The 16638-nt window shown below is 43.1% G+C and overlaps 1 protein-coding gene and 1 non-coding gene across 3 annotated transcripts in view; one reads left to right on the top strand and one right to left on the bottom strand.

The window, feature by feature from the left end:
* Positions 1-16638, bottom strand: part of CCDC113 (coiled-coil domain containing 113) — a 30782-nt gene that overhangs the window by 756 nt on the left and 13388 nt on the right. Inside the window, exons 6-8 of one of the 2 annotated variants that reach the window (XM_043897566.1) lie at positions 15936-16091; positions 11798-11905; positions 409-564 (exon numbers count right to left, since the gene is read on the bottom strand). In XM_043897566.1, coding sequence (XP_043753501.1) covers positions 409-564; positions 11798-11905; positions 15936-16091 — 420 coding nt within the window. The remainder of the gene's footprint in view (positions 1-408; positions 565-11797; positions 11906-15935; positions 16092-16638) is intronic. The other variant, XM_043897575.1, reaches the window with a different exon arrangement.
* LOC122693026 lies at positions 14077-14183 on the top strand. Its single transcript, XR_006340825.1, has one exon. It is a non-coding gene; the product is annotated as a U6 spliceosomal RNA (small nuclear RNA).

Genomic DNA, 16638 nt, shown 5'->3' with positions numbered 1-16638 from the left:
CATGGAATCAGGCTCTGAGTGGTATTAAAATCCATTATTATCTCATTTTTTAAAAACCTGGCTTATCCATGTATTAAATAGCAATCACTTAATTATCCATGGTGGGGAGAGGGACTCAGAAGCTTCCAGAATTCAGTAAGAAAATAAGCAACTAAAAACACACAATTGCTACAGAGTGTCTTCCTGATAACCTGAAAAGGCCCTGTCTCTAACAAGAAAAAGGAGCTTTAAGGGAAAAACTTTTTCAAAAAGCCATCTTTTATTTTGGTGTAAGCCTTGAAGCAATGACTGAGACTTCTCACAGACATTACACATCCAAACGCCTGCATTCTTAGCTCAGAAAACAAAATCCTAAACAAAAGATGGGGATGGGGGCAGTGCATAAGACACTGGGGTCTTGGGACTCACCTCTGCGATCTCCACTTTCCTCTCCCACGCCCTGATGGTCTTCTCCAGGTCCCCGTTGCGGATCTTCTCCCGGACATACATCATCACCTGTGGAGCTCGGAACTCAGACAGCTGCTTCCGGAGCTGCCTGTTCAGAGCCAGGGCCTTGGCCCGGTCCTGGGTGGGGGAAGGGACCAATTAGACCGTGGGGCTCCCAAGGCAGTTCCAGCCTCCTGGGACTTACTGGCCCTGGTAACTCCCCCTACTTTCAATGTCGTTCTAAAAATAACATTTACATTTTCAAAGGAGTGGGTGAAATCACAAGATTCTGACTCTTTACAGATCCTGACATGTTTGTCCAGTTCAGAAACACTAAGGGCAGTCTACAGTCTTTCTTCCTCCCTTCCTTTCTTCCTTCTTCCTTTCCTTCCTTTATTAAGGAATGTGCTTTACTTTTGATTGCTTAGGGTTTGTGTGTGTGTGTGTGTGTGCAAAATATACATAACATGAAATTGCCCATTTTAACCGTTTTTAAATGTACAGCTCTGTGGCATTCAGTATACTTGAATTGTTTTGCAGCCTTCATCACCATCTGTCTGCAGAAATTTTTCATTTTCCCCAACTGAATCTCGGTATCTATTAAACACTTAACTTCCCATACCCATCCCCAACAGGCCCTGCAACTACCATTCTATTTTATGTCTCTATGAATTAAAAAAAAATTTTTTTTGGTCTCACCGTGTGGCTTAAATGAGCTTAGTTCCTTGGACTGCTAGGGGATTCATTCCTCCACTCTCTATGAATCTGACTACTCTAGATATGAGTGGAATCATATAATAGTTGCTCTTGCATGACTATCTAATATTCACTTAGTAAATGTCTTCAGAGTTCATCCATTTAGTAGCATGTCAAAATTTTTTCCTTTCTAAGGATGAATAAAATTCTGTTACATGTATGTACAGCTCATTTTGGTTATTCATCCATCTGTCAATGGACACTTGAATTGCTTCTACATTTCAGCTATTGTAAATAATGCTACTGCAAACCTGGGTGTACAAATATCTGTTGTTCAAGTTCCTGCTTCCAAATTATTTGGGGTATATACCTGGAAGACAACTTGCTGGATCATACGGTTATTCAGTTTTTTTGAGGAATCTGTCTTTTAAATTTTTATTTTTTTAAATTATTATACAGTAAAATTAACTAGTCTTTTTCTTGAGTGGATTTGGAATTAGCATTGTCCTTTTAACAATTGTTTTGAATAGGCAACACATTCCATCCGAACGGTATAAAAGTGCACATGACAAGCTCCCATCCCACCCCCATCTCCAGCCACACGGGTCCACCTTCCGAGAAGCGTATACTGCTCTTAGGTTTCCTTCATCCTTCTAGAAATCTCTCAGTTCCATTCAGTCGCTCAGTCGTGCCCGAATCTCTGCGACCCCATGGACTGCAGTACACCAGGCTTCCCCGTCCATCACCAACTCCCAGAGCTTGCTCAAACTCATGCCCATTGAGTCAGTGATGCCATCCAACCATCTCATCCTCTGTCATCCCCTTCTCCTCCCGCATTCAGTCTTTCCCAGCATCAGGGTCTTTTCCAATGAGTCAGCTCTTTGCATCAGATGGCCAAAGTATTGGAGTTTCAGCTTCAACATCAGTCCTTCCAATGAACACCCAGGACTGATCTCCTTTAGGATGGACTGGTTGGATCTCCTTGCAGTCCAAGGGACTCTCAAGAGTCTTCTCCAACACCACAGTTCAAAAGCATCAATTCTTCGGCGCTCAGCTTTCTTTTTAGTCCAACTCTCACATCCATAAATGACCACTGGGAAAACCATAGCCTTGACTAGACAGATCTTTATCGGCAAAGTAATGTCTCTGCTTTTTAATATGCTGTCTAGGTTGGTCATAACTTTTCTTCCAAGGAGCAAGCATCTTTTAATTTCATGGCTACAGTCACCATCTACAGTGATTTTGGAGCCCCCCCACCCAAAAAAGTCTGTCACTGTTTCCATTGTTTCCCCATCTATTTGCCATGAAGTGATGGGACCGGATGCCATGATCTTAGTTTTATGAACGTTGAGTTTTAAGTCAGCTTTTTCACTCTCCTCTTTCACTTTCATCAAGAGGCTCTCTAGTTTTTCTTTGCTTTCTGCCATAAGCGTGGTGTCAGCTGCATATCTGAGGTTGTTGATATTTCTCCTGACAATCTTGATATGTTTGAATGGATAGAAATCTCTATATTTACCTTTTTTGACCCAAAGAGTAGCCAATTTTATTCACTTTTTTTAACTACAATAACAGGAAGATCATTAATGAAGGGGTATAAATCATTGTTTAGAACTATAATAAAGCCTACAGTTTATCAAGCACCTTACATACACAACTCCTTTCAGCTCTCAATGATTCCAGGAGGTAGGAAGGAATCACTATCCGAGACTCAGAAACATTAAGTGATTTGCACAGAAATCTCACAAATTGTATCACTTTCAAACACCTGCTACCAAATTCCAGACTTTCTCAATGTTAAAGTAGATGGTTGTGAATATCTGCTTTGAGCCTCAGTTTCCTCATCTAGAAAGCAAGACTAATCAGATAACCTACATAGTGGTTATGCAAATCCAATGAAACTCTTAAGTGGCTGTCAGCTCTTAGCACAGGGTAGGGTACACAGTAGCACTCAGTAAATTTTAAGAATGATCATACAAAGTTGTATCAATTCGATACACCTTCAGCAATATAAACATGTCTGCAAGCTGATGAGGACCAGAAAGAGGAAGGAATAATGAAAATGTATGCTGCATGGGTAAGGCAAGAGCCAAAGAACCCCTTCCCTTTTTGGAATTAATTTGGCTTTAGTACAATAAGTAGAAATCTGGGGGAAAACAAAATTAGAATATACAAAATTCTCCTAAAAGGAATTGGCATCTCTGGGTGAGCCTCATATTAAATCTGGGATCACTGCCTCTGGGATACTTTGAAATAATAAACTCAGCAAATGTGCCCACTGGAGACATCTCGTGGTGTGGGGAAGCGGCCAGTGGATGGCGCGGTTTCACCTGCCCTAGGGACCAAGGAGGCATTTATTGGCCTCAATAATATACTAGGCTTCCCCAGTAGTTCAACTGGTAAAAGAACCCATCTGCAATGCAGGAGATTCTGGTTCGATTCCTGTGTCAGGAAGTTCTCTGGGAGAAGGGATAGGCTACCCACTCCAGTATCCTTGGGCTTCCCTGATGGCTCAGACGGTAAAGAATCCGCCTGCAATGAGGGAGACCTGGGTTCGACCCCTGGGATGGAAAAATCCCCTGGAGGAGGGCATAACAACCCACTCCAGTATTCTTGCCTGGAGAATCACATGGACAGAGGAGGCTTGCAAAGAGTCAGACACAACTGAGCGACTAAGCACAGCACAGCAATGATATACTAGGGCTTGTTGATCAGACTCCCTTAAAGATCGCTCCTTTTCTTTTCTCCTCCATCTTAAAACTGAGACTCAGAAGCTTCTCAAGCAAATGTCCAGGTAGTTGGTAAATAGATTCAAGTTTGCTCCCCATGAATAGCAACATTCCAGGGGAGACACTGCAGTGAAGAAGTTCATCTAGCATGAAGATGGTCTCCAGCTGGGCATACAGTCTCAACTCTGCCGGCTTCTATCTCTGAGAGTTTTCTCCAGAAGCATCAGCTTAGATCTGTTCTAGATTCTAGAAGAGGCACTTCTGCTGCTCCATTTCCACACTTGTTTCTCTCCAAGTAGGGAAGCTGGGAGGTACAATCTCTGTACAACATAATCTCCGACACCGACACACTTGAGAAGCTGCAAGAAGCCGCGAAGTCACCATCACCCATTCCAAAATCCCAAACCTTAGTGGTGGTTTTGTAAGACAGGAAGAAAGAGGACTGGATCTTCCAGTTCTGAGAGCTCCTTATCTTAGACACCTTTGCTGAGCTTTCCGAGTAGGGCAGGGCCCCAACAAGGGTCCTCCTGCCAGGGGTTGTTGGAGCCAATAGAATGAGAACGCATTCACTTCAAAAGCAAAGGAAGGTTTTCTTCTTTGATTAAACAAGTGAGATCTAGGAGTACCCACTCCAGAGCACACCGCTCCCGACAGGCTGCTTTATGGGGATCTCTATTCACTTTTATTTATCCAACGTTTTTCTCCCCCTCAATACATCTTGAAGAATCTTCTGTATCAGCACATGAAGAATTTACTCTTTTTAAACAGCTGCATAATTTTCCATTGTATGGATATACCATAATTTAACAAGTCCTTACCCACAGTCACTTAGCTTCTTCATCTCTTGTTACAACAAACAGTGCTGTGATTACAAATCTTCTGGGTATACATCATTTTGTAAAAATGCAAATATATCAGTAGAATAAGCTACTGAAAGTGAAATTGCTTATTCTAAGGCAGTGGTTCTCAACCAGAAGCTATTGGCCTGCAGGAGACATTTGGCAATGCCGGGAGACATTTTTGTTTGTCACAGTTAGGGGAGTGCTACTGACATCTAATAAGTAGGCTGAGGTCAGGGATGCTACTGAATACCCTACCAGGCACAGGACAGACCCCACAACAAAGCATTATCTGACCCAAAACGTCAGTAGTGTCTAGGTTGAGAAACTCTGCCCTAAGCATGTGAGTGTACACAATTTATGGTGCTAACTTGCCTTCTATTATAATGATCAAGCCAATATACTTCTGCAGCAATGTTTGAGACTGCCTGTTTTCCCTATTCTCTCAACACAATCGTACTATTTCATCTTTGTTAGTTTAATGGAGGAAAAGGGTACCTCATTATAGTTTTACTTTTTTCTGACTCTTATGGGTGAAGAGGAACATTTTTCATATGTTTGAGATTTTTTAGCTTTTTTGTAAACTGTTTAAGTCTTTAGCCTACTTTTCTGACTTTTTGTTAGATTTTTCCTATTAATTTCTAAAATGCATTTATGTTATAAGAAAATTAACTCCTTGTGATGTTAGATACAACATTTTCCCAGCAACTTATCTGTTGGCCTTACTTATGATGGTTTTTGTCATGCAGAAAAATTTTTATTTTTATATAGTTGACTTTATTGATTTCATGGTTTATGGGCTTTACATTTTAAATGTCTTCCCCATTCCAAGATCATAATAAAAATGTTCCCACTATATAAATTTAGGACTTTAATGGCTTTATTATTTACATTTAAATTTATGATACAACTGGATTAATTTCACTATTACATATAAGTTCCAAGTTAATTGTTACTAACTGAATAATCTGTTGTCTTTTATTACAATGTCACTTTTATCATAAACTAAATGTATCAATATTGATGGATACTTATATCAATTGGCTTATAGTTTTTCTTTGATCTTCTAGTCTATTCATGGTCTTTTTTTTTTTATGGTCCTGTTTTAAATACTGTAACCTCATGGCATGTTTCAGTTTCTAGTAGGGCTAGTCTCCTCCTTATTAAGAATTTTAATTTTCTTATTTTTCCAAAAAATTTTTGAGTCAGTTTATTTAAGCCTTTCAAAAATTTTTGCTATTTTAATTGGAATATTGTTATTTCACAGATCAACTTAAATAGAACTAACATTCTTATGATGTTGACTCTTCCTAACCTAGTATGTTATTTTGATTCCTTGCTTCACAAAAGAATCACCATCTTGTGACACTGGCATCACCTGGGAACTGGGTGAAAATGCAGAGTCTCAGGCCATCTATCCAATCAGAAGCTGCTTGTAACAAGATACCCAGTCATTGATTGTCTCCTTCTGGTTTGAGAAGTGCTATTTTAATTCAGTTTAAGGCAACCTAATAAAATTAATTTTCTATTAACTTGTTTTCAGAATACAGTAAAAATTTGTCGGGAGGGGTACAGTGCATACCTACTATCTGTCCAGCATGTCACACAACTGTAGGGAGACCTAAAAATATATTCAGAACCATCAGTGGACACTCCTGTGAGAATGATGATTAGAGAATACCTGAGATGAAATATAATGAAGTAAGAACTAAAGCATTAAGTACTAGCTATGAGGGAAATGTTCAGAAGAGCAGGGACTGCAATCCTACCCAGAACCCCGCTTGAAGAGCAGAGTAAAACCACAGGAAAGGCAGGCCACCGTTCCCACGCCCAGCTCCAGAGCAATGGTGCAGGGGCGAGGCTGTGAAACAGAGCTCGGGAACGCGGCCTAAGAAATGAACTTGACTTGGAACAGTGGGGATATCATACCTAAGGACTTGGTGGGAAACAGTGGAGATCTTTGGGGTGAGCGGTTAAGATCAATCTGATAGTTTCATAGTAGTAGCAACAAGCAAAAAGTAGATCAGTTAGATCTTTAACATAACTAGAGAAAGAGACAATTAAGAAGAGCCTTCCTGAGAGTCTCTTAGACTCAAGGAGATCAAGTCTGTCATTCCTAGAGGAATCAACCCTGAATATTCATTGGAAGGACTGATGCTGAAGCTCCAATACTTTGGCCACCTGATACAAAGAGCTGACTCATTGGAAAAGACCCTGATGCTGAGAAAGATTGAGAGCAGGAGGAGAAGGGGGTGACAGAGGATGAGTTGGTTGGATGGCATCACTGACTCAATGGACATGAGTTTGAGCAAACTCCAGGAGATAGTAAAGGACAGGGAAGCTTGGCGTGCTGCAGCCCATGGGGTCGCAAAGAGTCGAAACAACAAATACGGGGTTAGAACAAGCCTTAGTGACTGACAATGCTTTGCCCCTGTGATCGAGTCTGATTTTAATTAGATCAAGAATGTGGAGCAATTAACGTCTCAGGGTGTTAAGGCAGTAGCGCCATCAGCTAGTAATGAATGGAGACTAACAGCTAGGTGTGGTACCAATAGAGGCAGACAGGCGAGAGGTTTAGCTGGAAGATGGAGGAGTCAAAGAGAACTCAGCTGAAACCGCCCTGGTTGTCAGGGAGATAGAATCCATGAGCAAGGCTGTACCCTCTGAGGAGCCACATCAGAGGCGACTAACAGCAGGAGAGGGAGACCTTACTGAATAGTGCAGCCAAACCAGTAAACAACAAGCAAAACCAATAACAAGACCAAGATACTGTTGCTAAAATATATTATCTAAAATGTCCAGTTTGCAAGAAAAATTATGAGATAGGAAGAAACAAGGAAGTGTGATCCACACAGGGATAAAAAGAGGCAACATAAACTGCTTTTCAGAGAATCCAGAAGAAGGGCTTGGCAAAGTCTTCAAAGCACCTATCATGAAGATGATAAAGAAACTCAAGGAGGGAACTTCCCTGGTGGTACAGTGGATAAGAATCCGCCTGACAATGCAGGGGACAGGGGGTTGATCCCTGGTCTGGGAAGATTCCATCTGCTAAGGGACACCTAAGCTCATGGACCACAACTACTGAGCCTGTGCTCTAGAGTCTGTAAGCAGCAACTGCCGAGCCCACACGCTGAAGCGTCTGAAGCCCGTGCACCTAGAGCCTGTGATCTGTAACAAGAGAAGCCATTGCAACTAGAAATCCTTGAAGAGTAACCCACGCTCGCCACAACCAGAGAAAGCCCAGGCGGCAACAAAGATCCAGCACAGCCAAAAATAAATTAAATAAATAAATCTAAAAAAAAAAAAAAAAAACTGGGCAAAGGGCTTGAATAGACATTTTTCCAAGACAGACAGACATGTAGCCAGAAAGCGTATGAAAAGATGCTCAATGTCGTTAGTCATAAAGAAATTCAAATCAATACCACTTCCCACCTATTGCAAAGCATTGAAGAAAGCACCTGAAAATAACAAGTGTTGGTGAAGATGTACAGAAATTGGAACCTTCACACATACCTTTTTGATGGGAATGTAAAATGGTGCAGCCGGTTTGCAAAACAGCTTGGCAGCTTCTGTAAATGTTAAACATAGAGGTACTATATATACAGGGCTTCCCTGGTGGCTCAGGGGTAAAGAACATGTCTGCAATGCAGCATGCAGGTATGCTGCTGCTGCTGAGTCACTTCAGTCGTGTCTGACTCTGTGCGACCCCATAGACGGCCTGCTAAGTCTCTCCAATTGTGTCCGACTCATTGTGACATAATGGACTGTAGCCCACCAGGCTCCTCTGTCCATGGGATTCTCCAGGCAAGAAGACTGAAGTGGGTTGCCATGCCCTCCACCAAGGGACCTTCCCAACCCAAGGACCAAATCCACGTCTCTTCCGTCTCCTGTATTGGCAAGCAGGTTGTTTACCACTAGAGCCGCCTGGGAAGACCCTATGAGAAAAGGCCAATTCACAGAGACACGAAGCTGATTAGTAGTCACCTGTGGTTACCTAACAGAGGCAGAAGATATTAAGAAGAGGTGGCAAGAATACACAGAACTGAACAAAAAAGATCTTCACAACCCAGATAATCATGATGGTGTGATCACTCACCTAGAGCAAGACATCCTGGAATGTGAAGTCAGGTGGGCCTTAGGAAGCATCACTACAAAAAAAGCTAGTGGAGGTGATGGAATTCCAGTTGAGCTATTTCAAATCCTAAAAGATGAAGCTGTGAAAGTGCTGCACTCAATATGCCAGGAAATCTGAAAACTCAACAGTGGCCATGGGACTGGAAAAGGTCAGTTTTCATTCCAATCCCAAAGAAAGGCAATGACAAAGAATGCTCAAACTATCACACAATTGCAATCATCTCACACGCTAGCTGGAGAAGGAAATGGCAACCCAATCCAGTATTCTCGCCTGGAGAATCCCAGGGATGGAGGAGCCTGGTGGGCTGCTGTCTATGGGGTCGCACAGAGTCGGACACGACTGAAGCGACTTAGCAGCAGCAGCAGCAGCAGCACACGCTAGCAAAGTAATGCTCAAAATTCTCCAAGCCAGGCTTCAGCAATACGTGAACCGTGAACTTCCAGATGTTCAAGCTGGTTTTAGAAAAGGCAGGGGAACCAGAGATCAAATTGCCAACATCCGCTGGATCATCGAAAAAGCAAGAGAGTTCCAGAAAAACATCTATTTCTGCTTTATTGACTATGCCAAAGCCTTTGACTGTGTGGATCACAATAAACTGTGGAAAATTCTGAAAGAGATGGGAATACCAGACCAGTTGACCCACCTCTTGAGAAATCTATATGCAGGTCAGGAAGCAACAGTTAGAACTGGACATGGAACAACAGACTAGTTCCAAATCAAGAAAGGAGTACGTCAGGCTGTATATTGTCACCCTGATTATTTAACTTATATGCAGAGTACATCATGAGAAATGTTGGACTGGATGAAGCACAAGCTGGAATCAAGATTGCCAGGGGAAATATCAATAACCTTGGATGTGCAGATGACACCACCCTTATGGCAGAAAGCGAAGAGGAACTAAAAAGCCTCTTGATAAAAGTGAAAGAGGAGAGTGAAAAAGTTGACTTAAAGCTCAACATTCAGAAAACTAAGATCATGGCATCCGGTCCCATCAATTCATGGCAAATAGATGGGGAAACAGTGGCTGACTTTATTTTGGGGGGCTCCAAAATCATTGCAGATGGTGACTGCAGCCATGAAATTAAAAGACGCTTACTCCTTGGAAGGAAAGTTATGACCAACCTAGACAGCATATTAAAAAGCAGAGACATTACTTTGCCAACAGAGGTCCGTCTAGTCAAGGCTATGGTTTCTCCAGTAGTCATGTATGGATGTGAGAGTTGGACTGTAAATAAAGCTGAGCATCAAAGAATTGATGCTTCTGAACTGTGGTATTGGAGAAGACTCTTGAGATTCCCTTGGACTGCAAGGAGATCCAACCAGTCCATCCTAAAGGAGATCAGTCCTGGGTATTCATTGGAAGGACTGATGTTGAAGCTGAAGCTCTATTCAATACTTTGGCCACCTGATGCAAAGAGCTGACTCATTTGAAAAAACCCCGATGCTGGGAAAGATTGAGGGCAGGAGGAGAAGGGGATGACAGAAGATGAGATGGTTGGATGGTACCACTGACTCAATGGACATGAGTTTGGATAGACTCTGGGAGTTGGTGATGGAGAGGGAGGCCTAGCGTGCTGCAGTCCATGGAGTCATGAAGAGTCGGACATGACTAGCGACTAACGTGAGTGAGTGAGCACTTGGTGGGTGGGAATGAGGTGAGGTAAAATGAAGGACTTCTAGTGGATCCAGGGTTTCTTTCTGAGGTGATGAAAATGTTCTAAAATACTCAAGCTGATGGTTACACAACTCTGGAAGTATACTATAAACCACTTGAAGCTATACTTTAAATTGATACATTATTTGATAAATGAATTATATCCCAATTGAGCTGTTTTTTTAAAAGTTAAGAAAATGAAAATATACTAAGTAGTTAATGCCAGGCTTTTAAAGGTTGATCTCACATTTTACTTGTCATCTAAGAAGTATCAACCCAAATAAAGAAGGACCACAGGAATTCTGCATAGAGAGAACACACAGATCTTTGCTTTGACTTTGTTACAGGCCTCTGTACTGAGAGTGGCTTTTTTTTTTTTTTTTTGTAAAGGATTCGGGCTCTCCACCAAGAATATGATGCAGACACCATGGCAAAACTGAGTCACATGTAGTAATCCCGTGGCTTCAGGACTGTTGTAGGCAGAGTCGGGGACACTTCAGACTCATTTGAGACAATGACAATAATAACTGAACAGGTGGATGGTTTTAAGAGGTTGACAAAGCACCCTGTCTGATCACCGCAACAAAGGCTGTGACGTCTTTTGCCTGGGTGAGGAAACTGAGTTCTGTCTACTTCAAAGGCTTACTCAAGGCTAAAGACGCAACATCAAACCTGATGCCAGGCCTTCTGAATACAAGTCCAGGGCTCATTGTCCCCCGTCTTCCCCTCAAAGTCCCTTTTGAGGATCCCAGGTGCATTTAGGTTGCTGGAATTCAACTCTAGGTGCTCAGCAAAATACTGAGAAACTCAACCCCCATGCAAACGGAGGGAGCTCAGATGTTCGCATGGTGACCACGGGCCCTGGAGCGCACTGGGACAGAGGTCACAAGTCTACCATCCGAGCAACGATCATACCAAGGGAGAGCTCCATGTTTAAGAAGGTTCCTCTCCTTTGCAGAGAACATTATAATTTGCTGTGTGTTCTTTTTCTCATATTGGTTACATTATTATATGCATCGTACATTTTTTTGCCAGGTTGAATACACTATACTTTGAATTTGGTACCTTATGAATCACTTAAGGAATTCTCGAGGGTGATTTGGACTCTGTGGTTTCTAGATGATTTCTGACTCTAGGTTCTAACCCAGCAGTAATTAAAACACCAACACCATGAACTGGGAGCCTTCTCCTCTGATGGCCGAGAACTATTTTGATTTTTCTGATCTAGGCTTTTCTAGACAAAAACCAAGGTGGCTGACTCAGAGTCCTTGTCGACAGAAGGAGAAAAACACCAGAAAGAGCGTGTTTTACCCTCGCCTACCTCCTCTGCTTGTAGGGTTTCTTTTTCAATTTTTTCAAGTAACTCTTTTCTCAGCAAGAACTCCTTGGTCAGAGTGAGGGACATTTCCATGGCGTGGTGTAGCTTGCTCTGCAATATAACAACACGGGAAATCTTGAGCAAAGATGATCGCTATAGGAAAAAGAGACAGACAACTCTTTATTCAGCAGAATAGCAGGACCATCCAGGAACTTGGGTCTGTCCTTCTTATGACTCCAGATTTTCCGAATCCTGGTGCCTAAGAGTCAGGGGAGGAGAGGTCCTCAGGAGGCTGCTCACCTGCAAAGTACCTAGACACACCTGGACCCAAACCCCACCCCACCGTTTACTAAGAGAACCTCTCTAGACTTGGCTGACTGCTTTGTAGGGCTGTGGTGCTGAGTCACTCAGTCGTATCTGACTCTTTGTGATCCCATGGACTATAGCCCTCCAGGCTCCTCTGTCCATGGAATTCTCCAGGCAAGAAAACTGGAGTGTGTTCCCATTTCCTTCTCTAGGGGATCTTCTCAACCCAGGGATCAAACCTGGGGTTCCTGCATTGCAGACGAATCCTTTACTGTTTGAGCCACCAGCAAAGGCTTAACAGAGACAAATCCTGGTGAAGTGTTGAGCACAGCGCCTGACACACGGAGATCACATGGCATGTGACCACCATCATTTGGACAAAGAGGTGGATGCTACTGCGAGCATGTGAGACCGCATATGTGAGATCTCCCCAGACCAGGGATCGAGCCCATGTCTCCTGCAATGGCAGGCAGACTCTCTACCATGGGGCCACCAGGGATGCCCCAAGGGGCTCCCTTGACTGAGACTCACTCATACAGCTCACAGAAGAGAAGACACTGTTTCTGCCTCCTTCATGGCTAAACCCCCAGCACTTAGCCCTGTGCCTAGTATGCCATAGGTTCTCATATATTTAGTAATAGAGGCAAATTACTCTGCATATTTTTTTTATTATTTTAAAAATATGCATTTGTTTGGTTGTGCTGAGTCTTAGACGTGGTGTGCAGGATCTTTCATCTTTAGCTGTGGCGGCATGTGGAATCTAGTTCTCTGACCAGGGCTTGATCCCAGGGCCCTGCATTGGGAGCAAGGAGTCTTAGCTACTAGACCACCAGGGAAGTTCCATTCTACATATTTTTAATGACATCTCCCACTTGGGTGCTTGACATTAAAATGAAAATGATCCAACCTGCTGCCCATCCATCCGTAAACATACACCTGAATTTTTAGCAGTTTTTTGACAATTCTGACTGAGCACCTGCTTTGGTACTGTCTTCAATGCTAGGAACACATCACAGACCAGTCAAGCTCTGTCCTGATGGGTAGTCACAAAAACCTGCTTCTGAGAGGGGAAGCATCGGCCCATGGTTCCCAGTGGAGTCACCATTCAAACCCAAGTGAGGCCTGACTCGACAGCTCACCAGTGCTGGGCCCTGCTTTCCGCAGGAGACCTGAGAACTGAGATACAGAAAAGTGAAACCGTGTTTCTCTCAGCTTCTTGCTGTGTCACCTTAGGTCTCCTGTAGGCGTCTACTCCCAGCTTCACCATCTGTTTGCTGTTATTCTCAACAGGCCGACAGGTACCCTAGCCCCTGGGATTCTGACCAGAATGGCTCCCGTCCTGCCCACCACAGCCTGTGTTCCAGATGCTTGGGCATCACCATCAATCTGCGCTGTGCGTTCTGGAGCTCGAGACCTGGGCCTGGCTGTCATATTAATATTTTATAGCCAGTAGCTCCACTCCAAAGCCCTGGCTTTTCCCCACAAGACCAGACTGGCCCTGGGCCCCTTAGTTGATTCCTCAGGATCAGATCAAGGTCCAGTGTGATGTAACCACATACCTTGCAGCTCTCCAGCTGGACACAAGAATTTCAGAATGTGAGCACAACCTTGTCTACACACATTTTGCCAGAGGAAGGCAGTGGGATACACACCGGACTAGGAGCCCCAGCTCCGTCACAGCATGTGGCTTGAGTCCAGCAATTACTCTCCCTCTTTAAGCCTCAGGTTTTTTATTTGTAAAAGGAAAACATTGAACAAACATAAGCCTAATATAAACACATTCGAATTCACAGTTTTAAATGACACCATGTGGGCCAAATGAAGTTTACTTGTGAGCTACCTAAGTCCATCGTTGCTGTTGCCACCGAGGCACTAGGCCAAGGGTCAGCAACCTTGTTCTGTAAAAGGTTAGATGGGAACTATTTCAGGTTTTGCAGGCCAAGAGGCAAAATTGAGGATATTGTATATTAACAAGAGTGCTCACTTCGGCAGCACATATACTAAAATTGGAACGATACAGAGAAGATTAGCATGGCCCCTGCGCAAGGATGACACGCAAATTCGTGAAGTGTTTCATATTTTTCTTTAAAAAACTGGAAATAGAACTGCCATATGACCCAGAAGTCCCACTCCTGGGCATACACACCGAGGAAACCAGATCTGAAAGAGACACGTGCACCCCAATGTTCATCGCAGCACTGTTTATAATAGCCAGGACATGGAAGCAACCTAGATGCCCATCAGCAGACGAATGGATAAGGAAGCTATGGTACATATACACAATGGAATATTACTCAGCCATTAAAAAGAATTCATTTGAATCAGTTCTAATGAGATGGATGAAACTGGAGCTCATTATACAGAGTGAAGTAAGTCAGAAAGATAAAGACCAATACAGTATACTAACACATATATAAGAAATTTTAAAAAATGGTAACAATAACCCTATATGCAAAACAGAAAAAGAGACACAGATGTAGAGAACAGACTTTAGACTCAGTGGGAGAAGGCCAGGGTGGGATGTTCTGAGAGAATAGCATTGAAATAAGTATACTATCAAGGGTGAAACAGATCACCAGCCCAGGCTGGATGCATGAGACAAGTGCTCAGGGCTGGTGCACTGGGAAGACCCAGAGGGATGGGATGGGGAGGGAGGCGGGAGTGGGGATCGGGATGGGGAACACATGTAAATCCATGGCTGATTCATGTCAATGTATGGCAAAAACCACTACAATATTGTAAAGTAATTAGCCTCCAACTAATAAAAATAAATGAAAAAAAATTTACATGTAAACTATATTAACAAGAGAAAAAAACAAACTGCCACAATTGTTTTATTGATAAATTCAAAATTAAATAATTAAGTATAATATTTTGGGATACCGGTCTACAAATGAGAAGAATGAAATTTCTAGGGGAGAAATCAATTTTACTTAACTGGGTGTCAAAGGGAATGTTCTCTATCAAAATCAGTTGCAAATACTCCTCTGTAAAAACCATCCTTGTCTCCTAGGCCAGTGGGTAGGGTAGATGGGCCACTGCATCAGACAGTTGCCAGCAGAGTGACCAGACCGCCTGGTCTGCCGGGGACAGGCCATGCTCATGCCCATAATCCCTGCTTAATTATCAATATTGCCTCTTTCTCGCCAAAAACAGTTCTGTGTAGGTAAGGAATTATTTAGTAGTTTTTTTTTTTTTTTTTTTTTTTTATAGCTAAGATGATTTCCTCTGCAGAGTTTTAAGCAGGGAAGTGCTTACTGTTGTTCAGTTGCTCGGTTGTGTCTGACTCTCTTACAATTCCACGGACTGTAGCCCACCAGGCTCCTCTGTCCATGGGATTTCCCAGGCAAGAATACTGGAGTGGTTTGGCATTTCCTTCCCCAGGGCATCTTCCCTGTTAAGACAGGGATCGAGCCCAAGTCTCCTGCATTGGCAGGCAGGTTCTTTACTACTGAGCCACCAGGGAAGCCCCAGGGAAGTGCTTATTACAGACTAAATTAAATAGAGCCCTAATTGTGGCTGGTTCTTAAAACTCACAGTGCATAAAAATCATCTGGGGAGTTAAAAAAATGTATGGCTCTCACCTCCTAATTCAATTGGTCAGGGTTGAACTAGAGTGTCTATCTTTTAAAAAAAAATAAAGGCTCCTCAACTGGTTTTAACACATAGTCAGGGTTATAGAGACATTTGGGGGATTTTAGGAGATATGGCTTTGTCGGGAGAAATCAGAGAGCAATGGGGGATATCTAGGCTCTCAGTGAAGCCACAGTGATGTCCCAGAACCTCGCTGTGGCATGGGAAACCCCAGGCACCGGGGCATGAGCTTGGACCTTACTTTGTACGCGTTAAGGATCTGCAGGGTGTTTCCAGATGCCAGCTTCATCTGGATCAGCTCTTGATTCCTTGCTTCAATCGTCTCTAAAAACTGAGCATTCTCGATCTTCAGCTGCTGGAAGTCAACATCGTGGAGGGCCTCGCCTACCTCTTCCTTCTACAGCTCAGAAAGGAGAGTGACACAAGTCAGAAAGACAAAAACAAACATATATTAACGTGTAAGTGTGAAATCTTAAAAAAATGACACAGAGGAACCTACTTGCAGGGCAGGAATAGAGATGCAGATGTAGAGAATGGACTCGGGGACACAGCGGGGGAAGGGATGAGCTGGGAGACTGGGAGCGACAATGTGTAAAAGAGAAAGCCAGTGGGAAACTCCAGTACAGCTCAGGGGGCTCAGCTCGGCGCTCCGTGATGACCCAGAGGGGTGGGACGGGGTGAGGGGGGCCGAGGGATGTATGTGTACGTATAGCTCATTCACTTCATTGTACAGCAGAAACGAACACAGCCATATAAAGCAAATATACGCCAGTAAAAAAATTATAATAAAGAATAGAACATGGCCAAAAACGAAAAAGAAATGATGTGAGGTTGTGACTTCTGTATAGCCATACATTCAATTTCAGGTGAGCTTTTGGAAGTCAGTCACCATTCAGTCATTCTACAAACTTGGACTGGGGAATCTGCTTGGTGCCAGGCATGGT

The sequence above is a fragment of the Cervus elaphus genome, chromosome 4, assembly GCF_910594005.1.
Source record: "Cervus elaphus chromosome 4, mCerEla1.1, whole genome shotgun sequence".
Classification (NCBI taxonomy): domain Eukaryota; kingdom Metazoa; phylum Chordata; class Mammalia; order Artiodactyla; family Cervidae; genus Cervus; species Cervus elaphus.
Note: the sequence above shows the minus strand (reverse complement) of the source record. Positions and strands in the feature narration are given on the sequence as shown.